The 11,679-nt window shown below is 39.6% G+C and overlaps 1 protein-coding gene across 1 annotated transcript; it reads left to right on the top strand.

The window, feature by feature from the left end:
• Window positions 1-7,868: 7,868 nt before the first annotated feature.
• Window positions 7,869-8,798, top strand: LOC128636086 (olfactory receptor 1038-like). The gene has a single exon (XM_053689150.1). The coding sequence runs from the start codon at window positions 7,869-7,871 to the stop codon at window positions 8,796-8,798; it is 930 nt and encodes a 309-aa protein (XP_053545125.1).
• Window positions 8,799-11,679: the final 2,881 nt, after the last annotated feature.

Here is an 11,679-nt window from a genome sequence, read left to right as displayed (position 1 = left end):
TAATGAGAAGGGGTGTGGTCTAATGACATCAACACCCTATATCAGGTGTGCATAATTATTAGGCAACTTCCTTTCCTTTGGCAAAATGGGTCAAAAGAAGGATTTGACAGGCTCAGAAATGTCAAAAATAGTGAGATATCTTGCAGAGGGATGCAGCACTCTTAAAATTGCAAAGCTTCTGAAGCGTGATCATCGAACAATCAAGCGTTTCATTCAAAATAGTCAACAGGGTCGCAAGAAGTGTGTGGAAAAACCAAGGCGCAAAATAACTGCCCATGAACTGAGAAAAGTCAAGCGTGCAGCTGCCAAGATGCCACTTGCCACCAGTTTGGCCATATTTCAGAGCTGCAACATCACTGGAGTGCCCAAAAGCACAAGGTGTGCAATACTCAGAGACATGGCAAAGGTAAGAAAGGCTGAAAGACGACCACCACTGAACAAGACACACAAGTTGAAACGTCAAGACTGGGCCAAGAAATATCTCAAGACTGATTTTTCTAAGGTTTTATGGACTGATGAAATGAGAGTGAGTCTTGATGGGCCAGATGGATGGGCCCGTGGCTGGATTGGTAAAGGGCAGAGAGCTCCAGTCTGACTCAGACGCCAGCAAGGTGGAGGTGGAGTACTGGTTTGGGCTGGTATCATCAAAGATGAGCTTGCGGGGGCCTTTTCGGGTTGAGGATGGAGTCAAGCTCAACTCCCAGTCCTACTGCCAGTTTCTGGAAGACACCTTCTTCAAGCAGTGGTACAGGAAGAAGTCTGCATCCTTCAAGAAAAACATGATTTTCATGCAGGACAATGCTCCATCACACGCGTCCAAGTACTCCACAGCGTGGCTGGCAAGAAAGGGAATAAAAGAAGAAAATCTAATGACATGGCCTCCTTGTTCACCTGATCTGAACCCCATTGAGAACCTGTGGTCCATCATCAAATGTGAGATTTACAAGGAGGGAAAACAGTACACCTCTCTGAACAGTGTCTGGGAGGCTGTGGTTGCTGCTGCACGCAATGTTGATGGTGAACAGATCAAAACACTGACAGAATCCATGGATGGCAGGCTTTTGAGTGTCCTTGCAAAGAAAGGTGGCTATATTGTTCACTGATTTGTTTTTGTTTTGTTTTTGAATGTCAGAAATGTATATTTGTGAATGTTGAGATGTTCTATTGGTTTCACTGGTAAAAATAAATAATTGAAATGGGTATATATTTGTTTTTTGTTAAGTTGCCTAATAATTATGCACAGTAATAGTCACCTGCACACACTGATATCCCCCTAAAATAGCTATAACAAAAAACAAACTAAAAACTACTATGCAGAAACGTCCTTTAAAAAATGCTGGGCTCTCTCCCACTGGGAGGTTAATTTCTTCTGATGACTCTTGTTGGCAAAGCTTTTTTTGAAGACACCTTAGCATAGGTGGATGTTTCAACAATAAAAGTTGTGATTTCCAATAACAAAAAAAAAATGTAAAAGTGGGAACACATTCAAGGGCGGAAGTTTTACTATAATGGGTGTCAAATGTTTTTAAATCTCTAAGTAAAGAAATCTGTTGAGAATTTCAGGGGTTCCCTTTGACAGGCTCAGATATGTTTTTTTCAGCCCAGTCATTTGTAGGCTGCAGAAGATAAAAATTTTAGAGGGTCAGTAAATGTAAAAAAATATATATTCATATTTACTTAGGCCTAGATTTGGAGTTTGGCGGTAGCCGTGAAAACCAGCGTTAGAGGCTCCTAACGCTGGTTTTAGGCTACCTCCGGTATTTGGAGTCATTAAAAAAAGGGTCTAACGCTCACTTTTCAGCCGTGACTTTTCCATACCGCAGATCCCCTTACGTCAATTGCGTATCCTATCTTTTCAATGGGATTTTTCTAACTCCGGTATTTAGAGTCGTGTCTGAAGTGAGCGTTAGAAATCTAACGACAAAACTCCAGCCGCAGAAAAAAGTCAGTAGTTAAGAGCTTTCTGGGCTAACGCCGGTTCATAAAGCTCTTAACTACTGTACTCTAAAGTACACTAACACCCATAAATTACCTATGTACCCCTAAACCGAGGTCCCCCCACATCGCCGCCACTCAATTACATTTTTTAACCCCTAATCTGCCGACCGCCACCTACGTTATACTTATGTACCCCTAATCTGCTGCCCCTAACACCGCCGACCCCTATATTATATTTATTAACCCCTAACCTGCCCCCCACAACGTCGCAGCCAGCTACCTACAATAATTAACCCCTAATCTGCCGACCGCAAAGCGCCGCCACCTACATTATAGCTATGTACCCCTAATCTGCTGCCCCTAACACCGCCGACCCCTATATTATATTTATTAACCCCTAATCTGCCCCCCTCAACGTCGCCTCCACCTGCCTACACCTATTAACCCCTAATCTGCCGAGCGGACCGCACCGCTATTATTATAAAGTTATTAACCCCTAATCCGCCTCACTAACCCTATAATAAATAGTATTAACCCCTAATCTGCCCTCCCTAACATCGCCGACACCTAACTTCAATTATTAACCCCTAATCTGCCGACTTGAGCTCACCGCTATTCTAATAAATGTATTAACCCCTAAAGCTAAGTCTAACCCTAACACTAACACCCCCCCTAAATTAAATATAATTTTAATCTAACGAAATTAATTAACTCTTATTAAATAAATTATTCCTATTTAAAGCTAAATACTTACCTGTAAAATAAATCCTAATATAGCTACAATATAAATTATAATTATATTATAGCTATTTTAGGATTTATATTTATTTTACAGGTAACTTTGTAATTATTTTAACCAGGTACAATAGCTATTAAATAGTTAAGAACTATTTAATAGCTAAAATAGTTAAAATAATTACAAATTTACCTGTAAAATAAATCCTAACCTAAGTTACAATTAAACCTAACACTACACTATCAATAAATTAATTAAATAAAATACCTACAATTACCTACAATTAAACCTAACACTACACTATCAATAAATTAATTAAATACAATACCTACAAATAACTACAATGAAATAAACTAACTAAAGTACAAAAAATAAAAAAGAACTAAGTTACAAAAAATAAAAAAATATTTACAAACATAAGAATAATATTACAACCATTTTAAACTAATTACACCTACTCTAAGCCCCCTAATAAAATAACAAAGACCCCCAAAATAAAAAAATGCCCTACCCTATTCTAGATTACTAAAGTTCAAAGCTCTTTTACCTTACCAGCCCTGAACAGGGCCCTTTGCTGGGCATGCCCCAAGAAGTTCAGCTCTTTTGCCTGTAAAAATAAACATACAATACCCCCCCCCCAACATTACAACCCACAACCCACATACCCCTAATCTAACCCAAACCCCCTTAAATAAACCTAACACTAAGCCCCTGAAGATCTTCCTACCTTATCTTCACCTCACCGGGTATCACCGATCGGTCCTGGCTCCAAAATCTTCATCTAAGCCCAAGCGGGGGCTAGACTTCCATCATTCGACGGCTGAAGAAGTCCAGAAGAGGCTCCAAAGTCTTCATCCTATCCGGGAAGAAGAGTAGATCCGGACCGGCAACCATCATCTTCCAAGCGGCATCTTCTATCTTCATCCGATGAGGACCGGCTCCATCTTGAAGACCTCCACCGCGGACCCATCTTCTTCAACCGACGACTAGACGACGAATGACGGTTCCTTTAAATGACGTCATCCAAGATGGCGTCCCTCGAATTCCGATTGGCTGATAGAATCCTATCAGCCAATCGGAATTAAGGTAGGAATATTCTGATTGGCTGATGGAATCAGCCAATAAGAATATTCCTACCTTAATTCCGATTGGCTGATAGAATCCTATCAGCCAATCGGAATTCGAGGGACGCTATCTTGGATGACGTCATTTAAAGGAACCGTCATTCGTCGTTCAGTCGTCGGCCAGGATGGATGTTCCGCGTCGGAGGTCTTCAGGATCCTGCCGCTCCGCTCCGGATGGATGACGATAGAAGATCCCGCTTGGATGAAGACTTCAATCGGATGGAAGACCTCTTCTGCCCCGCTTGGATGAAGAATTTGGCTCGGCTGGGTGAAGACGACTCAAGGTAGGGAGATCTTCAGGGGCTTAGTGTTAGGTTTATTTAAGGGGGGTTTGGGTTAGATTAGGGGTATGTGGGTGGTGGGTTGTAATGTTGGGGGGGGGTATTGTATGTTTTTTTTTACAGGCAAAAGAGCTGAACTTCTTGGGGCATGCCCCGCAAAGGGCCCTGTTCAGGGCTGGTAAGGTAAAAGAGCTTTGAACTTTAGTAATCTAGAATAGGGTAGGGCATTTTTTTATTTTGGGGGTCTTTGTTATTTTATTAGGGGGCTTAGAGTAGGTGTAATTAGTTTAAAATTGTTGTAATATTTTTCTTATGTTTGTAAATATTTTTTTATTTTTTGTAACTTAGTTCTTTTTTATTTTTTGTACTTTAGTTAGTTTATTTCATTGTAGTTATTTGTAGGTATTGTATTTAATTAATTTATTGATAGTGTAGTGTTAGGTTTAATTGTAGGTAATTGTAGGTATTTTATTTAATTAATTTATTGATAGTGTAGTGTTAGGTTTAATTGTAACTTAGGTTAGGATTTATTTTACAGGTAAATTTGTAATTATTTTAACTATTTTAGCTATTAAATAGTTCTTAACTATTTAATAGCTATTGTACCTGGTTAAAATAAATATTAATCCTAAAATAGCTATAATATAATTATAATTTATGTTGTAGCTATATTAGGATTTATTTTACAGGTAAGTATTTAGCTTTAAATAGGAATAATTTATTTAATAAGAGTTAATTAATTTCGTTAGATTAAAATTATATTTAATTTAGGGGGGTGTTAGTGTTAGGGTTAGACTTAGCTTTAGGGGTTAATACATTTATTAGAATAGCGGTGAGCTCCAGTCGGCAGATTAGGGGTTAATAATTGAAGTTAGGTGTCGGCGATGTTAGGGAGGGCAGATTAGGGGTTAATACTATTTATGATAGGGTTAGTGAGGCGGATTAGGAGTTAATAACTTTATAATAATAGCGGTGAGATCCGGTTGGCAGATTAGGGGTTAATAAGTGTAGGCAGGTGGAGGCGACGTTGTGGGGGGCAGATTAGGGGTTAATAAATATAATATAGGGGTCTGCGATGTTAGGGCAGCAGATTAGGGGTACATAGGGATAATGTAAGTAGCAGCGGTTTACGGAGCGGCAGATTAGGGGTTAATAATAATATGCAGGGGTCAGCGATAGCGGGGGCGGCAGATTAGGGGTTAATAAGTGTAAGGTTAGGGGTGTTTAGACTCGGGGTACATGTTAGAGTGTTAGGTGCAGACGTAGGGGGCTGCGTTAGGAGCTGAACGCGGCTTTTTTGCAGGTGTTTTTGAGGCTGGCCGTTTGCGTAAGCAACTCTGGTATCGAGAGTTGAAGTTGCGTTAAATATGCTCTACGCTCCTTTTTTGGAGCCTAACGCTGACATTATATGGACTCTCAATACCAGAGTTAATTTAAAGGTGCGGCCAGAAAAAAGCCGGCGTTAGCTACGCGGGTCGTTACCGACAAAACTCTAAATCTAGCCGTTAGTGTCCTTTAAATCATTTAAAAAAATGCAAAATCATCATTTTTAAATATTTCTTTCCTGCCCAAGCCAGGAAGTTATATAAGTTAAAAAAAGTACTTTAATACTCAGCCACACACGGACCATTTCATCAGACATGAAGAAACAGCCTGTGTGCGGCCGAGAAATGCGTTGCATTAATTGTGCTTTGGGTGTACACCTATTTTATTTTGCTGAGCCCCATTTTTGTACATTGCGGATTTGTAGAGTCTGAGTTATACTTCATCCCATCTTGGCTGGATCCAGTGAAAGTTATCCACACACTCTGGTTCACAGATCGACAGAGGAGGCGGACAAAGTCACAACAACATGACACCAGTGGGCTCACCATTGTGTATGTCACCCTGCTCGGATAGCGGCTCTTTCACTTATGGTACATCTTCAAACTGTGAGTGAGATTTCTTTGACCACATTGATTGTTGTCTTTAGCATTGGTACACTATGAGGCGCCCCTTGTTTTCTTTTTTCTTTTATTATAATTAAATATACTTTCATTTCAAAATATATTTTCAAGTTATGTAGAATATAAACTTAGGTGCAATAACATGGGCTATACAATCTGTCAAATGGCTGCATTTTGAAGTGTACTATACTCCCAATCTATTTTTATGTTATTTAGTATTTTCATATTTGAAAGGAAAAAGGAAGATGCTGAACTGTGTGCTATATTATACCTCAATAGTATTTCCCATACACTCATCAGAACCCTAAATAGAGAGGGGGGGGGGTGCCAGGGTATGATGAAATTACATCAAAAATAAAGATAGAGAAAAAATATACCTGTAGGCACTAACTTCATGATTAAGGGTGTGTGAGAGGCCAAACATAAAACTTAACTTTTATTAACTTATTATAAAAACAGAAATGGGTAACAGTATCTGAAAGATACTAAAATAAAAGCAATTAAAGAGGATACAGATATTTCCATTTGTCACTGTCTGTTTAACCTGGAAAGAAATACAAAAGTATCTAAAGTAAAAAATTAAATTGCATTACTTATCAATGACCGTTTGAAAACCTAGGGGTAGATTTATGAAGCAGCAGATGCTGCTGTTTTCGTGTGATCCATCTGTCAGGGGGCACCAATGCACAAGCATTTCACCAGAAATGCTTGTGCACTAATAAATGTCAACAGCTTATGCTGACGTCATTTAGCAATGTTGGGCGGAGATGATCCGCTACAGTGGATCATGTCCGCCCGACATTTGATAAATATACCCCCTAATATGAACAGATTACAGGATAAAAAGGCCCATTGTGGAGAATTCAGTGATTGAAAAAGATCCCTACAAGACTGGGGTGGGCTTATAGTAATATAGTTTCGCTGAAAAACAGACCAAAATTATTATCAAAAAATCTTAGGGCATTATCCACAACAAAGTCCACCACATAAAGTTAAATATAAACGGTTAAGTTAAATAAGAAGCATAGGTCAGAATTAAATAACATCCAGAGAGAAACAGACAGGTGTTTGCCAATCTGTTTGTCTCTGGATGTTATTTTCATATTACTGTCTTATTACAGTAATATTATGGTGATATTGGTGCCTATGGATATTGGTCCCGAATGGAGCTTGATGCCCTGTGTTTCTGGCGAGCCTGCAGGCTCGCCAGAAGCAGCAGTTATGAAGCAGCGGTCACAAAGACCGCTGCTCCATAACCTGTCCGCCTGCTCTGAGTACGATCGGGTTGATTGACACCTCCCTGTTGGCTGCCTATTGGCCGCGAGTCTGCAGGGGGCGGCGTTGCACCAGCAGCTCTTGTGAGCTGTTGGTGCAATGCTGAATACGGAGAGCGTATTGCTCTCCGCATTCAGCAAGGACTGGCGGATCTGATCCGCACTGTTGGATCAGGTCCGCCAGGCTTTGGTAAATAGTGGCACAGTCTGCTATTTACATAGCTTTTCTACAAAGAAAATGTTTGTTACTCATATTTTGGGTACATATAACAGGGAAAATTAGCTATTGCAAATAACAAATAAAGGTAAAATATCCATTTATAAACAAATATAATCCAGCAGGTAAAATGGACCACTGGGAACACATTAAAGGTGAGACAAAATAGAGAACAAACTGCCTACTGGTTCATTAATTTTTATACTTCTCTGTTTACCCAAACTAGTCCAATGTAAATTAAAATAAATAAATCTAATTTTGTATATTTTGTTGTGATACTAATCAATGATCAATATACCATTTTTTCTTAATAAGGGGAACATGATTATTTAGACAACAGCTATTTATAAAGATGGAGCTGGCAAATCAGACCGTGGTGCCATTTTTCATACTGAAGGGTATCTCTGATGTCCCTGAACTTCAGACTATTATCTTCCTTTTGGTTTTTCTCATATATCTTATCACCCTTGGTGGAAATATGACTATTTTTCTGCTTATCTGCCTGGATAATCAATTGCACACACCTATGTATTTCTTTCTAGGAAATTTATCCGTCCTGGACATGTGTTGTACAACTCTCACTCTACAAAAGGTCCCTCTGAACTACATAACAGGGGATAACAGTGTTTCTTTATTCGCTTGTATGACACAGATGTATTTAATTTCATCTTTAATGGCTGATGAACTGTTAGTAATCACGGGCATGAGTTTTGATCGTTATGTTGCCATCTGTAACCCTTTGCACTATCATATGATCATGAACCGTAGACTATGTGGTCTATTGGCGACCATCTGTTGGGTACTTGGATTTATTGAAATTATACCTCACATCATCCTGGTATTACATTTTACTTGCTATACTACTAATGTAATAAACCACTTTTATTGTGATCTTGTCCCCTTAATTAAGATGTCTTGCAGTGATACCACTGCTCTTGAACTTGTCATTCAGTTTGAGGGAACCTTGCTTGGCATTTTGATCCCTTTATCTCTAACCTTTATCTCCTACATTCTTATCATTGCTGCCATTCTGAGAATAAGTTCTAGCACCGGGAGAAGTAAAGCCTTCTACACGTGTTCCTCACACCTCACAGTTGTAATTCTCCTATACACCACTATCATCTGCCAATACCTGATTCCAACCTCTATGGACAGCTTGGATTATAACAAACTGTTTTCTCTTTTTAATGCAGCTGCCGTCCCCATGCTCAATCCCCTGATATACAGCTTAAAAAATAAAGATGTAAAAGTAGCACTGAAAAGGGGATTGAAGCTATTGTGAGAAATGCACCAGTACCAAAATATGTATCTAATACATTTTTTCTGTTGTAACATATTTTTCTTACCAGTTACCCTATTGTGTTTAGATTTATTAGAAGCAGATTTGTTGGAAATCAGTAGCCTGCCTGAAATATCGAACATCTGGATTTTCTAGTTTTAAAGGTTGAACAGATTATTTCAAAGGCTTAAAACAGATCAGCATCAAATTATTAATGTAAGAGTTAGTTAGAGAAAATGTAATGGAGAGATCATTCTCAGAGGAAGCCATTGAGGCCCATTTATCAAGCTCCGTATGGAGCTTGAAGGGCCGTGTTTCTGGCGAGTCTTCATAACCCTGTCCGCCGCAATTAGGCCGCCAGCAGGGAGGTGTCAATCAACCCAATCGTATTCGATCGGGTTGATTGACACCTCCGTGCTGGCGGCCTATTGGCCGCGAGTCAGCAGGAGGCGGTGTTGCACCAACAGCTCTTGTGAGCTGCTGGTGCAATGCTGAATACGGAGAGCGTATTGCTCTCCGCATTCAGCGAGGTCTTGCGGGCCAGATCCGTACTGTCGGATCAGGTCCGCAAGACCTTTCATAATTCGGCCTCATTGTCTTTATTACTCATTATTCCTTACAGTTCAACAAGGTTGCTGAAATTTTTAAGAAATATATAAGGTTAGAAGACAATGACAATGCCTTGGCCCCACTTATCAACAAATGTAAATTTGTCTCTAGAAAACCAGAAACTCTAGGTTCAAAGTTGTCTCCCAGTATGATCCAGGTCAATAATACTAATACTACAACTTGGTTGCATCGCAAGGGGAACTTTAAGTGTAATAACTTCAATTGTAAAGCATGTAAAATGGTAACAGTGGGAAATAACTTTCATTCAACTGTAAGCAAAAACACTTCATATTAACCTTTATGCTACATGCAGAACAAGATGGGTTATATGCTTAATAACTTGCCATCACTGTATGTAGGCCAAACCTCTCGTGAACTCCAGGAGAGAGTCAGAGAGCACCTTAGGGATGTAGAAAACTTCAAAAAAGACTCTGCCATAGCAAAACATTTCAATGGTTTTATCTTACTAGCATTCCTGACTATGGAGTGCAGACCATTGAAATTGTAAAAAGGCATAGATTCTTAAAAAAAAGAGTTATTTTGGATTCTAAAGTTGAATACTAGACATTCTAAAAGTATTCATTTGGAATTGGATATCTTATACTACACAGACTAAATTCATACATTGATACTCAATGTTTATCGATAAAAGCACCTATATTTAGTTCCTCCATTGTTTCCCCAACCCAGAAATATTTAACATCTATCATATGTCTCCCAGATCAATATTCTTAAAAAAATTAAATAACAAATTATACCAAAAATCTTTTTAAATATATGGCTTGATAGCTATTGCACAAAAGAATATTACATAAATATAATGTTTTGTTATCATTTAGACCAGGGTTCTTCAAACCGCAGGTCAGGGCCCAGTACTGGGTCGCAACACCATGTTTATTGGGTCGCGACTTGTGTGTGTGTTGTAGGAGACGGTGTGTGATGTGTGTTGTAGGAAAATATATTTGGTGTGTTGGTGTTATGAGTGTGTGTTTGGTGTGTTTTGTATGAGAGTGTGTGTGTGTGTTGGGTGTGTTGTATGAGTGTGTTTGGGGTGTGTTGTATGAGTGTTGTTTGTTATGTGTTGTATGAAAGTGTGTGTGTGTGTGTGTGTGTGTGGTGTGTTCTATGAAAGTGTGTGGTATGTGTGTGTGTGTTGTATGAGAGTGTGTGTGTGAGGTGTGTGTGCGTGTGTTGGATGGGAGTGTGTGGTATGTGTGCATGCTGTATGAGAGTGTGTGTGTTAGGTGTGTTGTATGAGTGTGTGTGTTGTATGAGTGTGTGTGTGGTGTGCGTGTTGTATGTAAGTGAGTGTTGGGTGTGTTGTATGAGTGTGTGGTGTGTTGTATGAAAGTGTGTGGCATGTGTGTGTGTGTGTGTTGGATGAGATTGTGTGGTATGTGTGCATGCTGTATGAGAGTGTGTGTGTGTTGTATGAGTGTGTATGTTTTTGCGGTGTGTTGTATACGAATGTGTGTGTGTTGTATGAGTGTGTGTGTTATGTATTGTATGAAAGTGTGTGTGTTGTGTTGTATGAAAGTGTGTGGTATGTGTGTGTGTGTTGTATGAGAGTGTGTGTGTGAGGTGTGTATGTGTTTGATGGGAGTGTGTGGTATTTGTGTGTGCTGTATGAGAGTGTTTGTGTTATGTGTGTTGTATGAGTGTGTGTGTTGTATGAGTGTGTTTATGGTGTGCGTGTTGTATGAAAGTGTGTGTTGGGTGTGTTGTATGAGTGTGTATGTGGTGTGTTGTATGAACTAGTGTGTGTGTGTGGTGTGGTGTATGTAAGTGTGTGGTGTGTGTTGGATGAGAGTGTGTGGTATGTGTGCGTGCTGTTTGAGAGAGAGTGTGTGTGTTGTATGAGTGTGTGTGTTTTTGCTGCGTGTTGTATGAGAGTGTGTTGTATACGAATGTGTGTGTTGTATGAGTGTGTGTGTTATGTGTTGTATGAAAGTGCGTGTGTGTGGTGTGTTGTATGAAAGTGTGTGGTATGTGTGTTTGTGTTGTATGAGAGTGTGTGTGTGAGGTGTGTGTGTGTGTGTTGGATGGGAGTGAGTGGTATGTGTGCGTGCTGTATGAGAGTGTGTGTGTTAGGTGTGTTATATGAGTGTGTGTGTGGTGTGTTGTATGAACTAGTGTGTGTGTGTAGTGTGTTGTATGAAAGTGTGTGGTATGTGTGTGTTGGATGAGAGTGTGTGGTATGTATGCGTGCTGTATGAGTGTGTGTGTTGTACGAGTGTGTGTGCTTTTGTGGTGTGTTGTATGAGAGTGTGTTGTA

Source organism: Bombina bombina, chromosome 7, assembly GCF_027579735.1.
Source record: "Bombina bombina isolate aBomBom1 chromosome 7, aBomBom1.pri, whole genome shotgun sequence".
In the NCBI taxonomy this organism is placed as follows: Eukaryota; Metazoa; Chordata; class Amphibia; order Anura; family Bombinatoridae; genus Bombina; species Bombina bombina.
The sequence above is the reverse complement of the archived record's forward strand: the minus strand, read 5'-3'. Positions and strand labels throughout refer to the sequence as shown.